We start from the raw sequence: 12,154 nt of genomic DNA, 5'->3' as shown, positions 1-12,154 counted from the left end.
AGTGCTAATTTGGGCCTGAGCTGTGTAACCAGACCGACTTCACGCTCCAGCTGGGGTTTCAGATCCACACATGGCGACTGGATGGCTCTTTGCTGTTTCACAGCAAGGGTCTTTCCCTGGGCTCCCGGAGCCTCTGGGGATTTACTCCTCCCGACGTGGCCGTGTTTTCGCCACTGTGTGCATGCGCTGAATGTTGAAAACATTCTTTTGAAAAGCCCAGGAGATTCCACTCGCAATCTGTGCGTGTGCATGTAAAAGCACAGAGACTGGAAAGAACCGCGGCGGAGTACACCCTGACCGAACGTTACTCCCGGGGAGCCGCGGCCGTGGGAGGGAGTGCGATACTGTCTTCTTTTCACTCTAGACACTCCTGAGTTACGTAAATTCTACGCAAGAATGTATTCGTGTGTTAGCATGTATACATATGTATTAAGTTTTTTCAAGAAGATTCTTAAACAACAAAATCTCTATATGAACAAAGGTGCGTCTCCGCAGAGCGCAACAGCATTTGTCTTGGATGTAACCGCCTTCTCCAGAAATCTCAGAGGAACTCCCCTCAAAGGACACTGTGCGCTCCACCGCAACCCTGCGGGGCATTCGGAAAGTTGGTGGCGCCCCGGGGGGTGGCCGCACTTGCAGCCCGCGCCCCGTAACCCGAGCATTCAAGGAGTCCTGACTTGGCGGCTGGCACACTCCACACCCACCCAGCCGGTCCTGATGCGGGAGGGTGGGGCCGCGGCGGGGCGGGGCAACGTGGGCCCGCACCCCGCTCCTCCCCGCCCCTCCCTGCCGGCCCCGCCCGCGCGCGCCCCCCGCCCGCGGCCCGGGCGCCCGGCCCGCCCCCTCCCCTCCGCGCGCAAACGAACCTCGCGACGCCTCGCTCGGCGGCTGGCGGGGGCCGGGCGAGGGAGGGGGCTGGCCCCGGCCGCCCCACTCTGCAGTTGTCTCCCGAGCGCTGGCTGCGCCGCCCGAGCCGCTGGGCCGGGGAAGCAGTGGTCGTTCGCTCCCGGGCCGGCTCCTCCAGGCGCTCGCAGGCATGCAGCCCGGGAGCAGGAGGCGCGCCCCGGGCCGCTGCTGAGCCGGCCGGGGCGGCGGGGACCAGCGCCAGCGGAGCCCCTCCCACCTTGCCCCGGGGCAGACGAGCGGCGCCCCGACACCCCCTCTTCTCCCACAGCCCCGCCAGCGCCACCCCCCGCGGGCCGCAGGGGCTCATGCAGCCGCCAAGGTAAGCGCGGGTCGGGAGCCGGGCGGACCCGGCTCTGACATCTCCCAGGCGCCGCCGACACTTGCTGGGGCCACGGCGCTGCTTTGGTCTTCCCCAGCCCTGCGTCTCATCTTGCTCCCATCTTGCCCACATTGGGAGCTTTGCTGCGCGCCTCGATCGCTTTAGCTGTTGGCAGCAGGAAAGTTTTTGTGGTTTGGTGTTTCTTCTTTTTTCCTAAAATACTCTAACCCCGGGCAGCCGCCAGCGCGCGTGGTTGGGCAGACCCGGCACACGTCCCTTACACCGTGTGCGGGCTGGGAACTCCCTCCCTCCGCCGGGCTAGCGGAGCCCCGGACTGAGCCGGCCACCCGGCTGTCCTGCCGTGAACCCCCATTGGCCCGCGCCGCCCGGGCCCCCGCCTCCCGCTCGACGCCCGGCTGCGGAGCTGCCTGGCGAGCTCCTGCCCTCGGGGACGTCGGGGCAGTGCACCGCGTGGGCTCGCGTCCCGGGACCCTTTGCCTGGGCGCGTCGGCGTACGGGAAAGTGTGGACCTTGGGTTGAGGGATGCCCGTTGCCAAGCCGCCCCGGCGTTCCTAAGTGGATGGGTGGGCACGGCGACGATTCAGCGCCGGCTCGCGCCGCAGCTTAACCCAGGGGTAGAAGCCCGGGCAACGAGACAGGTGTATTTAATGGGAGGGCCGGTGTGGGGGACGCTCGTGTGCAATTGGGAATTGTATCTTATTAATGTAATTGTATTAGACTTGCTCAGAGTTGGAATCAGTTCTCCCAGATTGAGATTTTAATGGGAGCCTGTGAGCTGCTATTATGTGGTGTGGTTTTGGGAGGTGTTGGGTTGTATTTATTTTATAAACTCGGTGTCTTGCGGGCGGAGTAGGGGAAGTAGCGCCATCTAGCGGAAGTGGTGAGCTGTGCATTCCTCTTAGGCTGCGAAGTTGTGTGTTCTCAAAGGAGTCTCCTGCGCAAGGTGGAGAGGTGGGAACCAGCCCTCGCCTCCAGGCTAGAGGCTACAATAGCTCTCTCGAGTATCAACGGTACCAGGGAGAAACCCCGACGTCCCATCCTCAGCACATTGAGCTCAGAGGACGAAATTACGGGTCGTGTTGAGTGGCATGCTGTCACCTAAGGGAGCTCCATCACCTTCTCCACCTGGTTTTAGACTCTTCCAGCAAAAACATAACATAAAATGTTAACTGCTGCAAGAAGATGCCCCTTCCTTAGGCATCTGGTGCAGAGATCTTGAAAATCAATTCACAACCCTCTCTTCTCCTGTGCATCACAAACAGGTGATTTCTTGGGTGGATTTTGAGCCATGACCCCTGGGAAGGAGAGTAACTGTGCTCCGAAGGGCAGCAGGAGGAGAACTGGGAGAGGGCCTCCTGCCCGTCTGTACAGGAACAGAATAGTGAACCCAAACTGGCTTTTTTTTTTTTTTTTTTTTTTTTTTTTTTTGCACATACAAAGAAGGGGTTTCTTGCTGTTACCACAGCAAGTGACAAGCAAGCCCCCTTTACAGGGACATGATCTCCAGTTAACAACTGGGGCAGACGTGGCTGGATGGCAAGTCCTGCAGACAAAGGCTCTGTCTGGGTGGGGCACCCACACATCCAGGGCGGGCTGCATGTTCTCTGTGGCTGGTTTTTGCTGCCACCTTCCAGGCCAGATAATATATTATCAGTGAGCTGAGTTCACCCTGTTCTGAAGGGCACCCTGGCCCCTTGTAGAGCAGTGTAGTGGTCTACTGTAGTACCCCCTTGAGACTCTCTGGGCTGTGGTAGTAGTGAAAGAGGTCTTAGCCTCCTTTTTTCAAACATCCTGCTTCCATTATTTCCCTCCCAGGTGTCAAACAGGTGCTTACACTCTCCAATAGACATAAGAAATGGTGGGTGGCTGGTCTGCCCCCTCATGCTGTCTCAAACTGTGTCTTCGTTGGCAGGTATTTATTTCATCATGAGACTTGTGAACAAACAGGGTCTTAGAAGAGCTTGGCATCTCATTCAAGGAGAGCACCTTTGACTTTTGCTAAGAAATCTCTGTCTGCTTTCTCTTTTTACAAACCTCTCCCAAGGTACGACTTGCTGCTTCCCAGTGTATGTAATAATAGAGAATGAAGGCACAAGAATCCCCTGTTCAATACAGTCCCTTACTCTTCGGCAGCCCTGTGAGAAGCCAAACACAAGAATTCTTAGATAAGCAGTTGCAAAATGAAATAAATAGGGACTGAGCATCCCTGACATTGGGACAGGGAGTTTTTCAGCCATTCTCCCAGGGATGCTTGCTGCTCCCAGGAAGCAGGCAGGAACGGGTGCTGGTATTTTCAGTTTCTCAGAAGAAACTGATGGCCAGAAAGCAGAAGGGATATGGCCAGGGTTCTGTGTTTCTAAAGTGCTTTTTTCCCCCTGCAACCTTGCTACCAAATGACTTAAGTTCTAGCGCTTGTTTTTACCAAGTATGGTTGCAAAATTTGTTCCTGCCTTGAAGCATGCAGTATAGACATGAAAGAAGGCATGGTCACCAATCCATCAAGAAGCCTGCCATCCAGGGAAAGAGGCAGGATGTATCCGAGTGCAATTGAGCAAAAACATACAAGGATTATCAGAAAGCAGTGCAGGCTAATTGGAATCTGTTAGTTCTGTGAAATGAAAGGACACTACTCCTTACAGGTAATTATTCTAGAACTTGACTTATAATATCCCAAAGGTAAGTTTACTTAACTTTTAAGTGTCTGTGGTGTTCCTGTGGCTCTTTTAGGGAATGACTTTGCTTCTATTATTTAGCCATTCAACAAACTTAACTGAACATAAATTTAACCTGAAGAAGGGAAGCTCCAGGTTTCCCCGCCTGTTTGGTATCTAGCCTATCCAAAAGACAGGCTCCTCTTTTTCTTATTTTGAGCAAATAACTGCTCAGTTTCAGCCTCTCTTCTCTTAGCAACAGAGCTATAAAGGAGCAATGAATAGGGCAGTGGAAAAAATTAAGGATTGCCTTACTCAAGTATGCATACAAGGCCAGGCAGAAGTCAGTTTCCTTGGTGACAGATGAACAAATGAACTGTATTGAAAGGATACCCAGTTTCTTAGCCAGGTCTGTCCTGTGAGTAGAAGTGCTATATCATGTTAGAACCCAGGGGTCAGGAGGCAAGAATGCCTTAGTGAGGTGTGAAACTTTACAATTCTTAGGGCAGGAAGAAGAAGGAATTTTCAAATTGGGGCAGAAATTGACAAAATAAATGCAAATGACTTTTGTAACCTCATATAAAAATTTTTAAGTCACTGGTAACTGACTGACATAAAAATGTACTATGTACCTACCCAACTTATGAAATGATTATGTCCAGATTACTACAGTAAATAATGGAAGTATAGTAAACAGTTTATGCAGAGAGTGACTACAGAATTGCTGGTTGGATTTACTTTTTTCATTTTTCAATTGCTTGTTTAAAGCAGTGCTACAAGATGAAAAACTTTCAGAAAGCAAAATACTCGATTTGCCAGAGCCTGAAAATTAGGCAGAAAGTTTAAAGACTCTGTCAACTATCTGGTCAAAGGAGGCCAATTCCCATAGGTACTGTGTCCTCTGTGGGCCAAAACAGAGATCAGCGGGTGTGAGTAAAAATGCCTTAAAATTCATTGACTTCTGTCTTGGCAGGACGTTTTAGTAGTTACCATCTGTTGTGGCTTCTCCTTATATTTCATTTTTTCATCTTCATGGACTCTAAGATCAAGGTCTTTGTAGCAGCTTGCCCTGACTGACAGGAAGAGTTTGCTCTGTTTCCTGGTAGTGTTCCATTCTTCTGTCCTTGTAAACAGAGATATTCTGCCTAATATCTCAGTAAGCATTTTGGTAACTATTTTATTTTTGAAGATGGATGCAACCCATTTTTATCCTCTCTAGGTATGTTGAAGGATTTTCTCCTTGATGTCTTTAAACAAGATTAGGTGGAAGCATGCAACATACATATACCTACCCCTGAAGGCCCCTACACATCCCTCACATGACTAGTATTGTCAGCCACAGTGCATACTCTTCTTTAGGATTCACTCCACTATTAGACTTTCATACCTTTCTCAGCTCATCTGCACCATGTGTCTCTCCTCTCCAGATTGTCTATTCAAAATCCCTGAGATAGCCAGGCATGGTGGCTCACTCCTGTAATCCCAGCACTTTGGGAGGCCAAGGCGGGCAGATCACTTGAGGTCAGGAGTTCAAGACCAGCCTGGCCAACATGGTGAATCCCCATCTCTACTAAAAGTGTAAAAATTGGCCTTGTGTGGTGGCACATGACTGTAGTCCCAGCTACTCCGGTGGCTGAGAGAGGAGAATCACTTGAACCCAGGAGGCGGAGGTTGCACTGAACCAAGATGGTGCTACTGCACTCCAGCCTGGGCAACACAGCCAGACTCCATCTCCAAAAAAAAAAAAAAAAAAAAAAAACCTTGAGATCTGATTGTTTGAGGTGCTTTCACAAAGTTTGGTTCTCTCTATCGAAGTCTGACCCACTTATAAGCTTGTAAGAATAGAAGACCTTGCTGATGAATTTTGCCTTGCAGGAATACCATTCTACCTGTTCAAATGCTCGTCTAAGAGAGGCTTGCTCAAAAACGTCTCCTGGACAAATGCTGGGGCCCTCTCAGTCACTTAGAAATGTGCTGCCAGTGTGCATTTTCAGCACTGACAGTGGCAGCCTGAAGAACAGCTTGCCCTCGCAAGAACATAACCACTGGACTCTCTCTTCTTCCACACAGGGTTTTTTCTGGTTGTCAGAGCACACAGAAATGCCCGTTTCATTCTTAGAATCATAAAAAGTTACAGGGTTTCCTCAAAATAATTGGTACCTTGAAAATAATAATTAACATTTGTTTGGAAGTTTTGGTGTCTAATGTGCTTTCATTTACATTTTGGTTTAATATCCTTTATGGAAAGAGGTAAAGCATAAATAATAAATAGATTTTTTTGTGCAATTGCATTTTCCCATGTGAGCTCCCATTTATTGATACAAGGGAAGCAAAGCAAAAAGAGAAGCAAAGCAAAAAGGAGAAGCAAAGCTTAGAGGCTGGGCTCACCTGTAGACATTATGAAGTTCATGATGGCATTCCCTCACAGGTCCAACCCTGCTAATAACTCCTCACTGCTGAATTTGGACAGGTCATTTTTGCCTCTGAACGTGAGGCTCCTGTGAGTTTATTTTGTTTTATATTTATTTTGTCATATATCAGTCAGTGCAACTAAAATAGTCTGACATTCAGATTTCAGAACACTGATTTCAAAATGCTTCTCTTGGCTGGGCATGGTGGCTCACATTTATCATTCCAGCACTTTGGGAGGCCGAGGATGGCTGACTGTTTGAGCTCAGGAGTTCGAGACCAGCCTGGCCAACATGGTGAAACCTGGTCTCTACTAAAAATACAAACATTAGCCAGACGTGGTGGCCTGCACCTGTGGTCCCAGCTACTTGAGGGGCTGAGGTGGGAGGATCGCTTGAACCTTGGAGGTGGAGGTTGCAGCGAGCAATGACCATGCCATTGCCCTCCAGCCTGGATGATAGAATGAGACCTTGTCTTAAAAAAAAAAAAAAAAAAAAAAAAGCTTCTCTTGCTTTCCTGAAACACTTGGATTTGGTTTTGTGTCTTTGGGTATTCCAAGATCATATGACAAAAAAAGCTAACTGCCACCACCTTCTTCCATGCTATGAGGGTTTTAAGTTGGTATTATTTCTCTCTGATAAGGAGCATTTTGAGCAAGTAGATCCCTAAGCTCCAGGTTCTTTTCTCATTTCTTCATGAGAAATGAAGCTCCAGGTTCTTTACTCATTTCTTCATGAGTAAATGGATGCTGTTAGCAGGGTCTACTGACTTCAGGCCTGGTGGAGAACATACTGGCCCTGTGAGCCTCAGCCAGGAGTCAGCAAGAGCAAGGCAAACCTAAGCCAAGATGGTGCGCAGGCCCTCCCTTTCTGGGTCAGTGACCAATCTCTAAAGGCAGAAGCCCATCTGGCTTAAAACTTTAGATGTTCTGTGAGTGGCTTGTGGACTGAAAGAACTCCAATAAATTGATACTGTAGGTAGGTTTACCTAAATATCTTCCTGTTGTTAAGTAAATCTATTTAACTCGCATTCAAAGGCTAAGTCTAGGCATACGTGATCTAAAAAATGTCACCATCCAAAAGAAAGACAAAAAAATTCCATAATCTAATTATTTCAATTTCTAAAGTCTCTAGGATGGATGGGGGAGATTGTTCACGGAAATTTTTCTCTTCTTAAAACGTTTTTATATTTTTGTTAATGTCTGGAAAACAGTATATCTCTAAACATATTCCCATTTCTAATGCATGATCCGTCATTCTACATGTGGGGCATATTATTGGACTGACAGAAATAAATAAACCATGAGTGAAGATGAGAAGCAGCTGTAGTTTGGTGGGAAAAACACTGCACTTGGCATCTCAAAACCTGGGTTTAAGCCTCTGCACGGCTACTTGTATTTATGGTCCTTAGACAAGACTTACAAATGAGTTTGTCTCATTTGTGAAATGGAAACGGCTGTGCCCATTGCATAGTTAAGAGGACAACACTGTGATTATATGGGGGAGCTTTTTCTAGTAGGTGCTCATTAGGCCTCGAGTATAACTGAAATGAACCTAAAACCCACCTAGAAGTCAAGGTTATCTATGAGTCCTTGCAGAATTCTGCAGAGCTCCCCCAAGATCCTATACATACAAAGGCTCTAGCAGAATCTGGCACATAGTAGGTACTATTTTAATCCAAACAATAGTTCCTATCCATGATATAAAAAGAATATTGGCAACTACTTATCAACACTTACTCTATGCCAGGCATCTGTTCTAAGTGGGTTATTACTGTATTAACTCATTTAATCCTCACAACAATCTTTTGATTGATCTGCAAATATATCCCTATCTTACAGATGAAATAACTGAGATCTAGAAAGTCTGTGTTCAGACTGCATGTTCTTGGCCCAGCATACTGTATTACCTCTGTAATGTAAAGTGAAGAAATTCCCTTAGCCTCTGACAGATTTAAGAAAGAAAAACAATGGTGGAAGAGAATGTCACATAAGGTGACACATTTGTTCTTCTTTCTGGATTGGCACTTTTCCCCACCTCCCATCAGCTGGGGATTGTCTCTATTTCAGCTTTGCTTAGCCATTCTAAACAGTGTTGAATTTGATGAACAACTTGGTTATCTGTTCCTATTGCTAAATGTCTATGGTATTTGTGCTTGGCACTAAATTATTCATTAATCCAAATACTCCAGCCGTCTGTTGGTTGAGAGAGAGACGCAGACTCACTGTCGGTTCAGACAGTTGCCATTTGGTGGATAAATGGTTCCAAGCCAGTTCTTCTCCCTAGAACTTACCGGAATGGGGAGACATAAGCGCTGTGTGGTCTGTTCTCTTTTATGGGAACCTGGTATGTCTTGTGTATGCATACCCAAAAGCTGCTTTCAAACCTCAGGCGGTTGCTAAATGTTTCTAAGGTGTGGTTTCAAGTATACCATAGTATTGTTGGGGATTATTGCTGAATTTCATGCTGACATGAAAACATACAAATGTCACTCTTCAAATGACATTTCCTACGTGCTTGGCCACATTTTCACTTGGGGACTTTAGAAGTGTTACAGATGAGGCCTCAGAATGGCTCCTCACAATCAGGTGTGGGCAAGGCTAGTTAGTTACAGAGCCAGTATCAATTCACTGGATCCCTGGACACAGGACTCTGGAGCTTGGAGATCTCCTGGGGCAGCCAGGCTGTGATTCTGCAGATTGAGAAGCTGAGGGGCCGAAGATAGGACAGGGCATGCTGCCACACGGTTGGAGTTAAGACCACCCCAAATCCCAGGTCTCTGTCTTTCCCCATATTTACTGGCAGTGTCTTGAAGCTTTCCATCTCAACACTGACAATGAAGCAGTTCATAAATACTGTTGCTTTTGTACTGGGTTTTGCAGGCAGAAGAATGTGCAGACTTGGAGACCAGATAGTAGGTGTGATAGGAAGTCTCAGACAAGAGTTTTAAGAAGAAAGCGGTGGTCAGGGGGAGACTTTCATTAAGAAAGTGTAGTTATACCCCAGTTTATAGTCCCAGTAAGAAGAAATGGGAGAAGTAGGGAGAAAAGAAACATGACTGCTCCAGGAGGTTACTGAGAATACGGGAAGTCAAGAAGGACAGAAGAAAGAAAGGAAAGAGGGTCACATGAAAGAAGGAAAGAGGGTCACATCCAAATACCACAGAAAGGCGGCCATGGAAACTGCTGGCCGACCAGCAGGAAGGCTCCAGCCCAGCCCAGCCTGAACTGAGCCTGGGGCAGCAGAGGTCAAAAGGAGCACAGAGAGAGTCCTTGCTTCTGTTCAGAGCAAGAGGATGGAGTAGGGTTAGTAGAGGCAGAGAGAAAATGAAAAGCCCCATGCCTGAGGAGCAGCTGTGATCTCATCAGAGGTGACCTGGCAGCTGGGAGTCACCGAGACCTGCCCAAACCTCACTCTGTCACCAAGCCTGCTGGGTGACCTCAAGCAGGTTACTTACCTTCTGCAGTGTAAGTTTGGGTGAATGTGCCAAAAACCCCATCTCCACAAAAAATACCAAAGAATGACCCAGGCATGGTGGCATGTGCACCTGTGGTCCCAGCCACTCAGGAGGCTGAGGAGGAAGGATCACTTGAACCCAGGAGGTTGAGGCAGCAGTGAGCCATGATCGTGCCACGCTACTCCAGCCTGGGCAACAGAGCAAGACTTTGTCTCAAAAAAAAAAAATTTAAAACCCATTAAAATATTGGAATAAAATCCAGTACTTGGTAATATTTGGTAATTTTTTAATTAAAATTTTTCGTTTAATTTTTAAATGAAAAATTTTAATTTTGGTAAAATTTTTAAATTTTTGGTAGTTTTGTTCTTCTTGGTAATTATGTCTTAATTACCAAGAATAAAGTCCCTCATGGTGAGGGAAGCAGCATCAAAGCTCAGGTGATATTCTTTGCACAGAGAGAAAGGACGCCTCAGATAATGAAGATGGCAGCAACATCCTTGTAGCCAAAATGTGCAGCGGTCCTTCCATGTGACGCCTGTATCTACAGGCATGCACACTGTGCCTCCTGCCCACAAGGGGAGTCCACCCTACCTGAGAAGGGTCTTTATTTATTTATTTATTTTTTATTTATTTTTGCAACAGTCTCACTCTGTTGCCCAGGCTGGAGTACAGTTGCAGGATCTCTGCTCACTGCAACCTCCGCCTCCTGGGTTCAAGTGATTCTCCTGCCTCAGCCTCTGAAGTAGCTGGGGTTACAGGTGCCCACCACCATGCCTGGCTAATTATTGTATTTTTAGTAAAAAGGGGGTTTCACCACATTGGCCAGGCTGGTCTCAAACTCCTGACATCAGGTTATCCGCCTGCCTCGGCCTCCCAAAATGCTGGGATTACAGGTGTGAGCCACCGCACCCGGTCAGAAGGGTCATTTTAAATAGCCACTTTTGCAGAATAGATACTAAAAAGTATTATGGTGAAGCACACTTTATAAAGTCTCAGCTAGCTGAACGAAGCACAATATGTTTTCTAAAAAGAACATGAAACCCAACCAATCTATTAACATTCTTTAAGGAGTCAGAAACAGGCCTGGAGACAAGGGAGAAACCCAGGATGAATTCTGTTTAGACTTTAAAAATTCCTTCTGACAAAGTTCCACCCCAAAGGTCATTTACAATAGTAAGTCTCTCCAGCATGTGCGGGGAAATTGCCATGGATCAAAATTATCCTTAGAGACAAGAAATAAAAAATAGGATAAACAGGTACTTTTCTGGATGAAGAATTATTAACAGTGAGGATCCCCCAGGATCGCGGGTACACCCAGACTTAGTTTAAATTTACATGGATTATCTGAAGGAGACAAAGCTCAGATGGTTCCAGGCTTTGGGATGAAATGAAGGCTATGCAGAGATGGCAAACAAATGGTGATTAACTGCAGGATGAGCTTAGGAGTTAGCAAGAACATGCATATTAAGCTTTTGCAGGCGCAAGTCTGTTAATGCATTTATGAGAACATAATCCAAATTACAAGAAAATGGACTTTGTCCAGTCTGTTTATAGCCACAGAAGAGGATCCTTGGGGTCTTTGCAAAATGTTTGTTTCCTACAGGCCACTCAGGACCAAGTGTTCAGAAAATGCTAAAATACTATCAGAAATGATATTGGAAAACAAGCGAAAAATAGTATTCTACCTGGGCTCTACCCAAACCTGGCAGTTTGTGTTCTCTTCCCCTTGAGAAAAATATCTCAGAACTGCAGAAGGTGAGCAATGTCATCACCTGAAGTTCTTCGTAAGAGGCCGGGCTGCTTTGTACCTTAAGAGTTTTCGTGTGGAAAGATGAAGCCAGAAAGGTGATATGATCAAAGTCTATAAAACCTTGAAGGTTATGGAGAGAGAGAACAAGTACTGATTCATCAAATCTGAGATGACCAGACCCCAGGGTGGCCGTTAAAATTTGAAAGAGGAATTTGAGGGATAAATTAAAAATAAGGATCTGTTCCCATACTCTGAGCTGTAAATTGAAGCAACTCAGTTCCTCAAGACATGGTCTGGACAAACATTTTTTAGGACATGGGGGAATGGGCGGTTGGTTACTCAAGAAATGTCAAGTTTTTGGTCAGTAAGTGAATGGTGGATTAAGAGCCGTTGGTAACATATCCCTATGCTTGAGAGGTTGGCAACAATACCTGGGACCAGTGTTGGGTCATTTCCTCCATATTAGACAGGGATCTGTTAGTGAGAGAAATCTAGATCAAACTAGTTTCAGCAAAATAAGGAATTTTTCTCAGCTTCCATAGCTGGAAGAGGTACTAGAGTAGTTCACAAGAGCTCAGGAAAGAGCTGCAAGGGAGTCACGTGCTGAAGAGTGGCTTGGGGAGGGTTAGCCTAAATAAAATC

The 12,154-nt window shown here is 46.7% G+C and overlaps 1 protein-coding gene across 1 annotated transcript in view; it reads left to right on the top strand.

The window, feature by feature from the left end:
* Nucleotides 1-935: 935 nt before the first annotated feature.
* RGMA (repulsive guidance molecule BMP co-receptor a) overlaps nt 936-12,154 on the top strand; it is a 46,014-nt gene continuing 34,795 nt past the window's right edge. The window contains exon 1 of the mRNA XM_025390913.1: nt 936-1,225. Coding sequence (XP_025246698.1) covers nt 1,212-1,225 — 14 coding nt within the window. The 5' untranslated portion in view covers nt 936-1,211. The remainder of the gene's footprint in view (nt 1,226-12,154) is intronic.

The sequence above is a fragment of the Theropithecus gelada genome, chromosome 7b, assembly GCF_003255815.1.
Source record: "Theropithecus gelada isolate Dixy chromosome 7b, Tgel_1.0, whole genome shotgun sequence".
In the NCBI taxonomy this organism is placed as follows: domain Eukaryota; kingdom Metazoa; phylum Chordata; class Mammalia; order Primates; family Cercopithecidae; genus Theropithecus; species Theropithecus gelada.
The sequence above is the reverse complement of the archived record's forward strand: the minus strand, read 5'-3'. Positions and strand labels throughout refer to the sequence as shown.